Raw genomic sequence first — 17,402 nt, 5'->3', positions numbered from 1 at the left:
CAGGAGAGAATCCTAGCTCGGGGTCGATTGTCATAAAGTCTTCAGAGACATAAGACCACGGTACGGTGATATTCGAGATCGCTCGCTCGTATATATTTAAATATTATTACTAAGAGTAATAAAGAACAGGTCGGTGCCTGTTATAAATACGGATTTGTATATTTACAAGCGGAACCGTATTGTACCGTATAGGACAAGTGTGAGTCTGTGTGACCACCTTGTAAAGTACATAATTGTACAAGAGGAACAAAGACAAGTGTGTAAACTTGTAGGGTACATCATTGTACCAGGAGGACAAGTTTGTTCCTGACCCAAGGACAAATTTGTAAGAATACAAATTTTGTACCAGTTGTATATAGATACTTTAAGTAGAATAGTTTATAGATAGTTTATTAAAGATTGCAAAGAGCAGTTGTACATATTTTGGTTCATTGACGTATATATTTGAATAAAGATTATTTGTTATATGTTTTGTAAATAGAGCAATTTTGGATCCAGTATCAAACTGGTAACGTACTCATTCTAAATTGAAATAGACACGCTTACCCTGTGTACACGTTACACTAATAAACAGTTTTTCTATAAAATCATAACAGTTAAGATATATAAAACTTATATCCATAGACTAGACAGGTAAATACTATTTCGAAAAAAAGTGCAAATTGTTTTATTATACTTTACTATAGTCTAAAATAAGGACAACATATTGACAAAACGTCAAAAATATGCGTGTCAGACGTAACAGACTATACGCATAATAACTTTAGCCGGGGTGTTTGTGTTCTTCAAAACTGTTACAGTGTTATATCCACGAAAATTCGAATGAATGATATGCTTTATATATAAAGTATTACAATATTACTGAATATGCGTTCCTGTAACGGTCAACGCTAATTTTTGGTAAAAACAAATAGTGGTCATTTGGTCAGATTTTGGAAAATGTTAAGTTATCAAAATTTATAGGTTTTAAAATACAAGATTATATGATATTTCGTTTGTGTAAATTATGCTCACAAAAGTACATACATAGACCATATCAGAATCGAATTTTTGTAACACTCACACTTCATATAAAAATGCAACGGCTTCTGGCAAATGTCTTGCAAGATGTCCAATGTCAGATTTTGCCGCTTTTTACAAATAAATAGGCATTTTCGACGCTATTCATTGAAAAATTATATTAGTTGCATGCTACATAGTGCTTTCCCTTAATTGTGCTTTAACTTTGCAAAACAGCTACATAGTTTTTAATAATTTGCGTAGTCAAAACGACTTCGTTTTCAAAGAAATGAAATGTCTTGCAAGTTTGTCCACTGGATGATTTTCATACGTTTTCAACGTTGTCTATTCGGGGTACGCTATTTATAGTGGATCATCTGTATATTTCCTCAGACAGAATTTTCTTGATGGTCAGATACTATCAATAAGACCACAAAGTATTAAAAAAAAATCCGATGACTGGGGTTGTTCGTTTAGATGAGGTTCTTAAGTTGTGAAAAAGTTAGTATCATGAGAGGATAAAAAAATCCTCTTTTTCAAATTTTCAAATTTGGGAAGCGTACAACTTCGTTTTTTTTTATTTCTCTGCAATAAGATTCATATGTATAGAACTTGAAAGTAAAAATGAAATTGGGCCTAAAGCGTTCCATTGGCTATATACACCTCTCCACATCATACAAAGTTTGTAAATATATGAGATGAATTATAATTAACCTTTTATTTCTAACAATCGTTTCATATCTTAATCTAATTGTACCGCTATTAGTAAATTGAATTTTATAAGCAAGACCCGTTTAACTTGTAATTCCCGACATACTTTTTATAGTAAAGCAAAATATATATCTTCCTCCTTTTCGGATCTAAACGGGGAAACATTGCATTTTATTACGTTTTATGTCAATTGGTCACTGGTAGAGAGTTGTTTCATAGGCACTCATCATACCGTATATATCATCTCATTTCATATAGATTTATGCATTACCCAAATACGATATATTTTGCTGTTTGTTGCTTACGTTAAGTACTTTCAGTGGGAAATATTTCATGCATATTCAGTACAACTAATCATTAAGAACTATCCATATTGATATGCAAAACAAAAATTACAAGCGAAATAAAAAGACTTATCCCAAATAATCATTAATCGCCGTAAAACGTTAGAAATTGACGTTACCATTTGAGACGCAATATCGTGCTTAACGTCACAAAAAATTATTAGAATGATTAAAGTACATTTAAACAAAAGAACCACATGAATACACATTTACACTAATTAACCTGATATAAACCAAGTTATTGACAAACATAGTTGTTATGGGTGCCACTGTGACCTGGAGAAATTACATAAATCTTTAGGATAGTTCTAGGTCTATGGGAGACAACTCCTGATCAATTTTATTTCCTATATATATACATGTATGTCTATATATATTTTTCTTCTATTTTTTTTTTTTTTTTTCAAACAACAATATTATCTATAATTTTCTTTCGTTCTTCAAAAAGGGAGTGCAATAAATTAGATAAGTTTGAAGTAACAAACAAATCTTCAGATGAAAGAATCCAAACAAATTTCATTTCATCAGATAATCTTGAATGTAACTGTTTATATTAATGTCACTACACACCTCCATCCTTAGATTTCACATAACCTTAATGTTTATAGTTCATTTATCACTGAATGAATGAAAACACAATCAGCTGTTTTTACTTTAAATTTATGAATGAAATTCTGCACATATATTTATCTATAGAATTTTAAACTGAATGAACTTTTACAATTATAGTGTATTTCCTAAATCCTACTAAAAATTGAAAATAAGCAATATGTAAATCTATTTTTGCATGCAAAACAAAGAATAGGTAGACTGCCTTATTTCTTTGCATAAAATGGTTATAAGGGATTATTCTGCCCTTTAACATTTTAACCATTGCCTTAACCAAAGTTCGTTCAATTTTAATTATACACAAAATCTCCATATCTATTTGGCGGTTTCCGTGTTCTGGTTAGTCTCGGAGTCTCAACGGTAGGTTTTACAACGGATTTTGAATTGTCACTTGTGTCACTAGAACCAGACGGTGTTTCTACATCTGCTTGATTGTCGGATACGACTGGAATCGGAATATCTGGAATCTCAGATATATCTGGGAATTTTATTGTCACTATACTGATCATATTTGTGTCTGATCTGATTCTGATGTCGTTTAACAGTTCTGCCATCGTTTAATTCAATGACAAACGAAACTGGCCCTGTTCTTTTAATTAAAGTTCCTGTAATCCATTTAGCTTCACGGTTGTGACTCAAAATATACACACTATCTCCTACATTAAAATTTCTCACTTGAGCTGTCTTATCATGAGATTGTTTTTGTCTTTGTTGTTTCTGTTGAACACGACAGTCGTGTTAATGTTCGGATATGTTAAGTCTAGCAACGATCTTGGTCTCCGTCCCATTAACATTTCAGCTGGAGCAATAGCGGTTGTGGCATGTGGTGTTAGTCTATACGTAAATAAGAATTTCGCCATTCTTGTTTCTATACTTCCCTCGGTTACCCTCTTCATCCCCTCTTTAAATGTCTGAACAGCACGCTCGGCCAACCCATTGTGCTAGGTTGATATGGTGAAGAACGAATGTGCTTAATTCCGTTTCTTTGAACAAAATCCTGGAATTCCTGACTAGCAAACGGTGTTCCATTATCACTCACGATGCTTTCTGGTAATCCATGAATTGCAAACATAGTGCGCAATTTCTCGATAGTGTTTGCACTGGTTGCAGAGTTCACTACATGTACATCCAAATATTTTGAGTGTGCATCAACACATACTAAGAACATTTTCCCGTACAGTGGCCCTGCATAATCAATATGTATCCTTGACCATGGGTTTGATGGCCATTCCCAAGGATGCATTGGAGCTTCTGTTGGAGCATGTCGATTGACTTGACATTTGTGACATGCACGAACTGTCTGTTCAATTTCTGCGTCCATATTTGGCCACCAGACATAACCTCTAGCAAGTACTTTCATACGTGAAATTCATTGATGACCCTCGTGTAGTTCTTGAAGAATAATGTCTCTTCCAGGGTTTGGAAAAACAACTCTATTTCCCCACAATAGACAACTGTCAAATACACTTAACTCTGTTTTTCGACTAAAATATGGCTTCATTTCATCATTGTCTCTGTAATTTGGCCAACCTTTCAAAACATAGTTAGTTATTTGTCCCAATATCGGATCCTTGCGTGTCCATGCTTTAATTTGCTGGGCAGTAACCGGCGTAGAATCCATGTGATCCATTAGCATGATCATTTCTGCGGGTACTTCCGTTTTCCCTACTCGGTTTAACGGTAGACGGCTTAGTGCGTCAGCGTTAGAATTTTGCTTCCCTTCTTTGTAAACTATCTTATATTCATATGCGGACAGTGTCAAAGCCCAACGCTGAATTCTTGCGGCTGCCATTGGTGGAATACACTTATTTTCGTTAAATAATCCTATCAATGGCTTATGATCTGTATAAATGGTGAATTTTCTATCAAACAAATATTGATGAAATTTCTTTAGTGCGAATATAACGGCTAATCCCTCCTTCTCAAGAACACTATAGTTCCTCTCGGCGGGTGCTAGCGTGCGCGAAACATATCCAACCGGTCTGTCACATCCCTCTTCCATTTTGTGCGACAGGACGGCCCCTATTCCATACGTTGAAGCATCACACGATAGAATAATGTCCTTGTTCGGGTCATAATGTACCAACACTTTAGAAGACTTTAGTAAAGTTTTTGATAGTTCAAAAGCCTCTTGTTGTGATTTGTCCCATTCCCATTGTTTTTCCTTTTTTAACAGTTCATGCAACGGTGCTAATTTTGAAGATAAATCCGGCAGAAATCTGTTGTAGTAGTTAAGCATTCCTAAATACGATTTTAACTCGGTAACATTTTTAGGTTCCGGTGCCTCTGTGATCGCTTTGACTTTGCTTTCAACAGGATATATTCCATATTGATCAATTCTATGACCTAAATACACTACTTCAGGTGCTAGAAATACACATTTGTCCTTGTTGAGTCTCATACCTGATTCCTGTATCTTGCCTAATACAGTTTCTAAATTGTTTAAATGTTCACTCTTTGAACTTCCAGTGATAAGAATGTCGTCTACTCTCACAACAACTCTCGGGATTCCTTGCAACAAATTTTCCATTGTTCTTTGAAATATTCCCGGTGCGGATGAAACTCCAAACGGCAAACGATTATACTGATACAATCCTTTATGCGTGTCGATTGTTACATATTTACGTGACTCCTCGTCGAGTACAATTTGTTGATAGGCCTGGCTCAGATCTAGCTTGGAAAAAGCTTGTCCCCCACTTAATGTTGCATAGAGATCATCGGTTTTAGGGATCGGATAATTGTCAAGTTTTGACACTTGGTTAATAGTTACTTTGTAGTCCCCACAAATCCTTACTGATTTGTCCGGTTTTACTATTGGCACTATGGGAGCAGCCCATTCGGAAAATTCAACCTTTTCGATATTTCCCCCTTTTTCCAATCTATCAAGTTCTTTTTCAATTTTTTCTTTGAGTGCGTACGGCACTAGCCTTGCTTTGAAATATTTAGGTGTAGCGTCTTTATCTACATAAATCCTTGCTTTAGTCCCTTTTAACGTGCCTATTCCTTCTTTAAAAACTTGAGGGTACTTACGTAACAAGTCTTGTAACTCCTTGTCCTTTTCCGGTTCCTGATTGTGTGACAATTGCTCAATTTTGAATATTGATTTCCAGTTGAGTTGTAGTTTAAGAAGCCAATCACGCCCCATTAAACTCGGTCCCGTTCCCTTAACCACGGTGCTTGGTAAATCCACACTTTGACTGTTGTATATGACGGTAACATTCCGTTTTCCTAACATATCAATTTTCTCTCCTGTGTATGTACGCAAACTACACGGTGATTTTTCTAATGAATTGTCACTTCCAAATACTTGTTTACATGTCTCCTGACTTATCACTGAAACTGATGCACCTGTATCGATTTCCATATTTATTTCAGTGTTGTTGAGTTTAACGGACACTAGATACGGTTTCCTTTTTGTATCTCCCAATTGATACATTGTAAGGTATCCTCCATATCGTCGCTATCCTCTTCAACAAAATGTGTTTTAGTCGGACGCTGCTTAGGATACACTTTCCCTTGCTGTGTTTGTTGCTTAAATTTCGGTTTTTCTTTAGCATTTTGCTTCCCCTTATTTCGGCATTTTTTTGCTAAATGTCCTTTCTTATCGCACACATAACACTTTGCGTCTTTCCATTTACAATCCGTTGCATTATGAGATCCTCCACATCTGTAACATTCCTCATTACGAATTGTAACTTTGTGCACTTGCTTAGGTTCCTGAACTTGCAGATCGTGTGCGTTCTTAGCTGCCATTTCCATTGCTGTTGCAACTTCCATTGCTTTTTTGAATGTCAATCCAGGTTCAGCTAACAAACGTCTCTGAATACGGTCTTCTTTTATTCCACAGACAAGTCTATCTCTCAACATATCATCAAGAGTAGCTTTGTAATCACAATGTTCAGATATCTGTCTAAGCTCTGCTACAAACTGGCTCACCGATTCGTTTGGCTGTCTCAATCTACTGTTAAACTTGCACCTCTGTACGATAGATGACGGTTTTGGATGTTGGTGATCCGTGACTAACTTAACAATGTCATCATAAGTCTTTTCCCCAGGCTTTTGCGGAGCACTTAAATTCCTCATAAGTTTATATGTCTTTTTGCCACAGGCACTTAAAAGAATTGCTCGTTGCTTTTCCATACTTTCAATGTTATTTGCAATAAAATAATGGTTAAGTCTTTCGGTGTATTGTATCCAATCTTCGGAAATGTCATCAAATTCGTCAATACGTCCATAATTTGTTGGAATTATTATAGGTGGTGCAGCTTCGTCTCCCATTGTTATGTTCACAATGTATTCACTAAATCGAAATAAGTTTTAAATCCTCGTCGCCAATTTATGTGGAATCTTATGCTACATATATATAAAGTAGAATCCAAGTAAATACTAATATTTATTATACAACTCAAACGATCGAACTACAGTTACAGAATGATTATAATCCTAATAAAAGCCTTATTAAACTATGTGCAGATAATGAACCCGTGTGTGGTCGAAATGATAGATACATAGAAACTGTCACAGTATCAATTATCAGCGGATGTAACTGTTTATATTAATGTCTCTACACTAATAAAAAAAAAGGCAGGACCGAAAAAAGTGAAAAATAAAAAGGCAGGACAGAGATTACAACTAAAAAAAATGCAGGACAAAATTTTTCATCCTAGCCCCCCCCCCCCCCATAAAAATCAAATGGTAGCTCCCTAAATACATGCAACTCTGACAACGAATTTAATAAACAAATTCAGCCAGCTGAAATTTTAAATGCAGTTAAAATACTTAAAAATTGTAAATCATCAGCTGAAGACTTAATTTCTAACGAAATGATTAAATGCGGTATGCCAGTATTATTAGAACCCCTATTAAAACTTTTTAACCTAGTATTTATGAAAGGCAGCTTCCCAAAATTATGGAACAAAAGTCTGATTACTTTAATTCATAAAAAGGAGAACAAATCTGAACCCTCTAATTATAGAGGTATCTCATTGACTTCTAATTTGGGAAAATTATTCAATAAAATTATATACACTAGACTTATGAAGTTTATTAACACCAATAATTTGATAAGTGAAAATCAGATTGGCTTCAAAGAAAAAGCTAGAACAGCAGATCATATCTTCTCATTAAAGTCTATTGTAGACAAATATAAAACTAAAAAAAAAGAAAAATTTTGCAGCATTTAAAGATCTGCGAAAAGCCTTTGATACTGTCTGGAGGGAGGGTTTATTCTACATTCTACTCCAAAACAGACTTCCAGGCAAACTTTTTAACGTCATCCAATCAATGTATAATGACAACAAATGCAGAATTAAATTTCAAAATGGTATTAGCCATGAATTTATATCAAATTGCGGAGTAAAACAAGGGGATGTACTTAGCCCCACTTTGTTTAATATTTATATAAATGGCCTTGTAAATGACCTTGATCATGCAAACAATCAACCAATTATTATAGGAGATGTTAAACTAACATCATTATTATATGCAGATGACATTATTTTATTGTTTGAAACCCAAGAAGGGCTACAAAATGCACTAAATGAGTTAACTAAATTTTGTTCCCTATGGAAACTTGATGTTAACAAACAAAAATCAAAAATTATAATATTCAATTCTAATAGAAAATCTCATTGTAATTATTTTAAAGTAGAAAAAGAACATCTTGAGACTGTTAAATCTATTTGTTACCTTGGAATAACTATAAATTGTTCAGGAAGTTTAAATCATTCAAAAAAAAAAATCTTATGGAAAAAGGAAGAAAAGCTTGGTTTAAAATTAAAAAAACAGTCTCTTTAGATAATTCCTGCAGTATGCTTGAAAAATTATTTGATACTTTAGTTGTTCCAATAACTCTTTATGGAAGTGAAGTTTGGGGTGTAAGCCAAGTGTTCAAAGATTCAGATCCTTTTGAACATTTACATATTAAATTTATTAAAGAAATTTTAGGAGTACAGTGCAAAACAACAAATGTAGCCTGTTTAACTGAGACCAACATAATCCCTTTGTACTTTAAAATTCACCTTTCAGCTATAAAATTTCTAAACCACATTGTAAACTCGCCTAACACTTTAGTCCATAAAATATATAATAATGTAGAGAAAACAAGTAAATGGGTTAACATATTGTAAAAGACTGGTTAAATAAATTAGGTTTTGGTCATCTCACTTTTAATACTTTTAATTTAAAATATCACATAAATAGTATCCAACAAAGAATCTATTACCAGGCTTATCAAATTATGAATTGTTCTATCAATAAATGTGAAAAATTAAATTTCTTTTGTCATACTAAAAGAATTAGAAAAAGGCCCCCATATATTGATATATGTAAATTCAAAACCGACCGATCAGTTTTCAGTAAATTTAATCTAAGTGCGCATTCCCTAGCAATTGAAAGAGGGCGTTATACCAACATTGAAAGAAGTAAACGCATTTGCTTATCCTGTAACAGACAAGAAATTGAGGATGAATACCATTTCTTCTCAATCTGTCCATGCTATAAATCATTAAGGGATACCTATATACAAAATATTAATAAAAATCTTAATTTCAATTTTATTAAATTGCAGTCCACTATAGCACTAAATCATTTGACTGTACTTTTAGATAGCAGTCTACCAGTCATTATAAAAATCACCATAAAGTATATTAATGATTGTCTTTTATTAAGAACATCTGTATAACTTTTTTTTTAATATGCAACCTAATTTTTGTTTGTGTTCTTTTTTTAATTGTTCATGAACATTAACAATGTGTTAACTGTTGATATTTATAGCCTTTTTCTTCTTGTTGTGAATACCACTGTCACTCTAATATAATTATAATCAATTTAACTATTGTCAGCTTATTGTCTCAATTTTGTATGCCATAACCATTTAATGTAAATGTGTTTGTGCGAATAAAATATTGTCTATTGTCTATATTCCTCGGTCGTTCCAGGAGATTGTGTTGCAGAAATGTAGACACTGCAGGCAACAGTTTTAGCGTCCCCAGGGCCGTAACTACATTGAGGCAAATGAGGCAAATGGCATTATGCCTCATGTTTGAAATTTCCAAAAAAAAAAAAAAAAAATGAAACAAAAGATTGTCTTAATTTTAATATCAAATTGTTTTCACGGAAAGTGTCTAACAAGAAGCAAGTTATCTTCACTCTCTGGTGTCGCTCCTGTATGTTTTTTGTGATCAATGTTTCTTTTTTACTTTTAGTTTTCAGAGTTGACGGTCTATTGTTTGAACGTCTGTGTCCCGGGTTCGTCTTTTGCTCATTAATGTCCTACTTTATGACAATAGTCTGTTGATTTTCATTTGTAAACGTGTGGTTTTGCAATGTTGCATGCCAACCGATGTCAGGCAGGATATTGTGCGAGAAAATATTTTAAGAATATACAAGACACAGAAAAAATGGTCGTTTCTGCATGGAGAATTGAATTTGATATCAAAGAATTCATAACTGGCTTCTTTTGGTTAATAAAACTATAGATAGCTGACATGGCTTAAATCAAAGTAAGATCAACGCCGTTTCAAATAATTTGAAACAAGAATGTGACGTAATTTTTAATGCCTTTTCACCATCGTATGTGACGTCATTTTCACAATTTACTGCGTTGAGGCCTGGACTGAGTCGGGTGTGTCTATTCTGTGTTGGTCTTTGCATTATGTATTCGTGTTTGTTTTCTGTAATGAGTTAATACTTCAGTTTCATTATGTATATCTGTTATATTCATTTGATAAAATTTACTGTTTGCAATAGCATTAATTGTTCTAAATACTAGTAATAAGGATGTTCTTATCCCAAGCATAAAAACATAGCCGTATTTGACACAGCCTTTTTCAACTTTTGATCTTCAGTGCTGTACAACTTTGTACTTTTTTTCGCTTTCGATCTTTTATATCTGGGCGTCACTGGTGAGTCTTGTGTGGACGAGGCGCGTTTTTGACGTATTGAATTTTAAACCTGATGCTTTTTGTTATTCATTAATCATGTGTTTCTTTGTCTAATACGTTCTCCTATTTATTTGTATTGTAGTCCTGTAATATTATGTTGTCATTTCAATGTTATATTTAACATTGCCATTAAAGTGCGAGGTTTGGCATGCCACAATACCAGGTTCAACCCACCATTTTTTCCTTTAAAAATGTCCTGTACCAAGTCAGGAATATGGCCATTGTTATATAATTGTTCGTTTCTGTGTGTGTTACATTTTAACGTTGCGTCGTTTGTTTTCTCTTATTTTTGAGTGTAATTTCACATTGCGATAAGACGTGTCACGGTACTTGTCTATCCCAAATTCATGTATTTGGTTTTGATGTTATATTTGTTATTCTCGTGGGATTTTGTCTGATGCTTGGTCCGTTTCTGTGTGTGTTACATTTTAGTGTTGTGTCGTTGTTCTCCTCTTATATTTAATGCGTTTTTAGTTTGTTACCCCGATTTAGTTTTTTTGTCCATGGATTTATGAGTTTTGAACAGCGGTATACTACTGTTGCCTTTATCTAAAGTACACGGATGCCCCACTTGCACTATCCTTTTCCATGTTCCATGGACTGTAAAACTTGGGTAATAATCTAATTTGGCATTAAAATTAGAAAGATTATACTATAGGGAACATATGTACTAAGTTTCAAGTTGATTGGACTTAAATTTCATCAAAAACTACCTTGACCAAAAACTTTAACCTGAAACTCCCACTTTCATTTTCTATGTTCAGTGGATCGTGAAATTGGGGTCAAAAGTCTAATTTGGCTTTTAAATTAGAAAGATCATATCATAAGCAACAAGTGTACTAAGTTTCAAGTTGATTGGACTTCAGCTTCATAAAAAACTACCTTGACCAAAAACTTTAACCTGAACGGACGCACAGACGAACGGACGGACGGACGGACGGATGAACGGAGCCACAGACCAGAAAACATAATGCCCCTCTACTATCGTAGGTGGGGCATAAAAAAGCAATAATGTATTGCCATATGACCATTTCCATTGATGTGTTAAACTTGCATTAAGTCATGTTCAGACCCTTTTACAGAACATAAAGGAAAATGGAGTAAATGTGCACGAAACCTAATCGCACACAAAGTCAATGCATAAAAAAAATACTAATGATCAATCATTTGGTCAAAGTTGCTGGAGGGTCTTCAACGATAAAAGAATCATTTCACTGTATTTCAATCTAGTCATAAAAATATCACCAAAGTCTAAGCACCTTAATGTAGACCAATTTTAAAACGGGATAAAAAATTTAAAATTTAAATACATGGTTACATTCGGCATATTAAAAGCCCCAATAATTCAATTTTATGATGACAAAGTTTAATTTTGGACCCTTTTAGCCCTCAATTCCTAAACTGTTGGGACCAAAACATCCAGAATCAATCCCAACCTTACTTTTGTGGTCATAAACCTTGTGTTTAAATTTCATAGATTTGTATTTACTTATACTAAAGTTATTGTGCAAAAAAAACCACGAAATATGCTTATTTGTGCCCCTTTTTGGCCCCTAATTCCTAAACTGTTGGGACTAAAAAAAAAATCAATCCCAACCTTTCCTTAGTAGTTATAAATCTTGTTTTAAAATTTGATTGATTTCTATTTACTTGTACTAAAGTTTTTATCCGAAAATAATTCGTCTTCGGACGATGACGACGACGTGATACAAATATACGACCAATTTTTTTTTTATATTTTTGCGGTCGTATAACAACCACATGACACATATTACCTTAAATTAGGATAGAGTGAAGCAGTTCACAGCTTTTTAGAAAGCTCAAACGTGTGATATTATGCGGATAAACTTATCGGTTTTCAAAAGCTAAATTTACAGTGCCTCAACCCTGTAGACAGCCATTTTTACGATTTTCCAAATTAGGTGGCGTTATGGGGATATAAAATAATTTTGACTGGCGAAGTAGAATCCTGACTGCACTGTTATAAGTAGTTTCAATTTTAAGAACTCGCCACGTTCTGGATTGCTTTTAAATAACATACCATTTGAAGTAAATTAAGCTGTAAATTAATTGCAAGAAGCATCGCAAAGGAAACATTTCTGAAATTTATTTTATTATTCTTTTGGAATACATTATGAAATATAATATATTATTGTATATAAACATGATCATATAAAATATAATATAATATATCATAACATAACAAAACATAACATAACACAATAAAACATAGATAGTACAACACAACAACAAATACTGGTGATTGAATCACCAGATCAAATTTTTTAAATGTTATGTTGAAGAATTTTTCCAACATTTATACGTTCCTTGTATTACTAAATTTATTTAAATATTCATGTCGCCATCAATCATCTAAAAATTCTACAGATACAATATCAATCAACAAGATTTTCAGGCTTTATAATAAGAAATTCTTTATCTATTTCACTTCTATGAATTAACTGTATTTTTTTCAATTTGCCATATATATGTGTAAACATGTGAAGCCTGATACGACAACAGAGGTCGAACCCTCAACAGTTGTACACAATAATCAAGTTTAATACTGTCTTACTTTGGAATGTGATCAATTTTTTTTTATATAATATAGGTTCTGACACAAAGTAAATGTGGTCAAAGATCTAAAAAGTTTGACATGGGACATTTAATTTACCTAGTATGGTCTAATATCCAAAATCTTACAACATGGTTAGATTCAGCATATAAAAACGCCAAAAATCAGTCTAATTTAAAATTAAATCCTTGAATTCCTCTTGTTCTGATATTTTGAATTTTAATTAGATTGACCAAAAATCTAATTCTAGTTGAAATCAAACATAGTTTAATTTGGAACCTTTCCAACCTCAATATGGACTTAATTGAAAACAGTTTCCCAAATAAAAAATATTAATGCACAATGAGATTCAACATAGCAATGATTCAATTTTTGAAGAAATCAAACGAAGTTTAATTTTGGACACTTTGGACCAATTACCATTAAAAAAATAGTATTACAAGGTTAGAACCCCCCAAAATTTAAAGACTCTAATAATCCCATTCAAAGTGTGGTTACAAACAATTATGAAAACATATCCACTCAAAACATTTACCCCCCTCACCCCCAATTGTCCATTCTTCTTCAAAATTTAATTTTTTTAAAAATCCCCAAGAAAATAAGTATGTAACCTCGATAATATTTTTTTTTTAAATATTTAGTTTTTTCAGAAAAAAGTTCTATTTCAGAGAGTTCTATAAACTATAACAAGTTATTTTCTGGAAAATATAAAAATGAATGTTTTTTCGCCCTTTTTTGTCCGTTATCTTAAAAAGTTTAAAGCAATTACCCACAATCTCAATCCAAGCCTTTACTTTGTGGTAAGGAACTGTGTAGTACAGTTTTAGAGAGATCAATACACTTACACAAAAGTTATTGTTCAAAAACTACATTTGTTTTTGTTTTGGACCCCCCATTCCTGAACTGTTGGTACCATAACCATCCAAATCAAACCTCCTTTAAGGTATTGGACCTTCTAGTAAAGGTTTTATAATGATCCATTCATTTAAACTAAAGTATTTGTCCGGAACTCAAATCTGTTTTTGGACGACGACATCGACATGATAGCATTAAAAAACTTAATGCAAGTGTTTATAATCATAATATTTATGTTCTCATTGGCACTCATGGTATTTAACAATGTCCATTATACGTCATTAAGTAAGGATTGTTATAGACTTGAACAATATTGATTCTTGAATGCATCTGGACGTCTTCATCCTCGGAAGTGTTGTCAATATTCATCAGGCTGAAATAATTAGTAAAAATGGAATTAGGTTTTAAGTAGATAAGACTAAATCAAGACTGCATTCAGTATAATAGCTCAGATTTCAAGAGAAATATAGGCACACCTGACCACCTATATTGTATCTCAATGAGACGTTATCGTTTAAGAAATAAATGAAATTGGGTGCAGTGATTTTTTTCTTAAAGTAATAACAAATGGTTCCAAAAGTGTGTTCCTTTATTAAACCGTAAATAAAATGGATTAAACCAATTGTAAAATCCATACAACTGGATATAAAATACAAATGACTTATCATAAGTTAATTATTTTTTTCCAATTATCAAAGACTTTTCACATGTTTTACACTCAATTTAAATTTCTTAAAACTTGAAATAAATAAAAAAGAAAGAAAAATAAATGGAGAATGTGTCCCCATGGACACAGATAATGCTCCCGCTTGCATACAACATTATAAAGGGACATAACTCAAGAACAATAAAATTGACGCTACCCATGCATATTGCACTTGTTCTGAGTTTTGTGGTAATAAGTAATGTGTATAGTTTTCATAATGTTTAGCCTAGGCAACTTGTTAAAGAACGAAACCTAAACCTTTTGCATTTTTTTTCATTTATAAAGGGACATAACTGGATAATGGTTATAGTGACCCAACTAAAATTCAAACTAGATCTGTATTTTGTGATAATAAGCTTTGTGTTAAAGTGTCATGCTATTTGGTTGAGGCAAACTTAAGTTAGAGAACAGAAAACAAATTTTGGGGCGTATGATCAGAGGGACAAGGGTAAATAAAGGCAACAGTAGTATACCGTGTTCGAAATTCATAAAATGATTGAGAAAAAAACACAAATCCGGGTTACAAACTAAAACTGAGGGAAACACATCAAGCATTAGAGAACTACGACACAACAGAAACACAACATTAAAACGTAACACACACAGAAACGAACTATAATATAACAATGGCCAATTTTTAAGGGAAAAAAAAAGGTAAAACTTAACACCCCCTCCGCAACAGCGAGCGAAACACAATAACATTCTTAAAAATGTGCGCACGGTCACCGCTTTTAAAACCCTATAAAATTACAAAATTCGTAAGGGTTCCACGGAACCCAGTGTCTCGCCTACTTTTGCTGTTAATCGCAGACTCAACAAAAATGAGGAAAAACATCAATAAAAATTTCCCTCTGGATACTGTCTTTTGATTGAAAGAAGCTTCCAAGTTTAGTAAAAAAAAATCAGGATAGTTTATGAATCTAATAAATGTTTTATAAACTTTAACTGCAGACTGTATGTAATGTTAACTGGAAGAAAAACTAAGTCCATTTATAAGTAAAATACGGAAAAAGTGATTTTTTTTTTTTACAAAATTTACTTCTGAATAATATCTAATGATCAGAAACAAGCTTTTGTCTAAGTTTGGTAGAAATCCAGGATAGTTTAAGAACATTATAAAAATTTTAAAAACTTAAACCACAGAGTGAATGTTTTGTTTCTGGCAAAAAAACTAAGTCCATTTATAAGTAAAATACAGAAAAGTGAAAATTTATTTTTACAAAATTTTCTTCTTGATACTATATATATCTTATGATCATAAACAAGCTTCTGTCCAAGTTTGGTACAAATCAAGGATAGTTTATGAAAGTTATTAAAATTTTAAAAACTTTAACCACAGAGTGAATGTAATGTTTCCTCGCAGAAAAACTAAGTCCATTTATAAGTAAAATATGGAAAAGTGGAAATTTATTTTTACAAAATTTTCTTCTTGATACTATCTTATGATCATAAACAAGCTTCTGTCCAAGTTTGGTACAAATCAAGGATAGTTTATGAAAGTAATTAAAATTTTAAAAACTTTAACCACAGAGTGAATGTAATGTTCCTCGCAGAAAAACTAAGTCCATTTATAAGTAAAATACGGAAAAAATGGAATTTTATTTTTACAAAATTTACTTCTGGATACTTTCTTATGATCATAAACAAGCTTCTGTCCAAGTTTGGTAGAAATTCAGTATAGTTTAAGAAAGTTATTAAAATTTCAAAAACTTTAACCACAGAGTGAATATTTGTGGACGCCGCCGACGACGACGCCGACGACGACGCCGACGACGACGGAATGTAGGATCGCTTAGTCTCGCTTTTTCGACTAAAGTCGAAGGCTCGACAAAAAGGAAGCTTTCAATACTAATAATTTTGTTATAAAGGATAACAAAAACTTTCAAACAAGACTCTGTTTCACTTTAATAGACATTAACGCATATTCAAAGAAGACAACATTAAGAAAAAGAAATTTATATGGGCATAATATGTTTATTCCCTATACACATGCATTTACAGAGTGTTTTTTTAATGCAGTGTTAATCAAAAGTTATATATAGGTTATATATAAGAAAAGGATAAAATTTAGTATCTGTATATACCAGTAATTCTATAAAAGAAATCCCCATATAATATCTATTTTAATTTCAATTAAACATGAAGCCAGAGCTTAAATCTTTAATTAATGATTATTTTTGTTTTTCAATATATTAATGAGTGGCTTAAAAATTCCATTAAAATGTTCTCTGTATCTGTCATATTTTTTTCAAAGGAAAAAAAATCATTTTACCCTTATTTTCCATTTTAGCCATAGTGGCCAAGGTTCTTGACATACAAGGAGATAAAATACAAAATTTTATCTAAATACTCTGAAACTCGTTCAGCCAAAGTTAAGCTGAAATTGACTTGGCAGTTTCTATTTAAGGGAAAGTTTTTTTTAAAAGTAAGCAAACAAGATGAACAAATTGTGAAAAATTGTCTTTAAAGGGCAATAACTTCTGAGGGGGTGAATTGACAATTTTTTTCATTCGACCTTATTTGTAGATCTTATTTTGCTGAACATTTTTGCTGTTTAAAATTTAGTTTATCTTTATCATTAAACTTAATCAAGATAATAACAACAAGAGTGCACCCGCTGAAATGTCTCGACTTCTTTACTAAACATTGATATTCCGTTG

At 32.5% G+C, this 17,402-nt stretch overlaps 1 protein-coding gene across 13 annotated transcripts in view; it reads right to left on the bottom strand.

Annotated features, from left to right (window-relative positions):
- Positions 1-14,052: 14,052 nt before the first annotated feature.
- Positions 14,053-17,402, bottom strand: part of LOC139529096 (rabphilin-3A-like) — a 112,036-nt gene continuing 108,686 nt past the window's right edge. For 10 of the 13 annotated variants that reach the window (XM_071325365.1, XM_071325366.1, XM_071325362.1 and 7 more), the window contains one exon: positions 14,053-14,409. Coding sequence is in view for 7 of the 13 variants with exons in the window: in XM_071325366.1 (XP_071181467.1) it covers positions 14,395-14,409 (15 nt within the window). In the remaining 6 variants the exon portion in view is untranslated. The remainder of the gene's footprint in view (positions 14,410-17,402) is intronic. The other 3 variants (XM_071325367.1, XM_071325360.1, XM_071325361.1) reach the window with 1 other exon arrangement.

The sequence above is a fragment of the Mytilus edulis genome, chromosome 6 (assembly GCF_963676685.1).
Source record: "Mytilus edulis chromosome 6, xbMytEdul2.2, whole genome shotgun sequence".
Lineage (NCBI taxonomy): Eukaryota > Metazoa > Mollusca > Bivalvia > Mytilida > Mytilidae > Mytilus > Mytilus edulis.
This window is presented reverse-complemented; position numbering and strand designations above follow the sequence as displayed.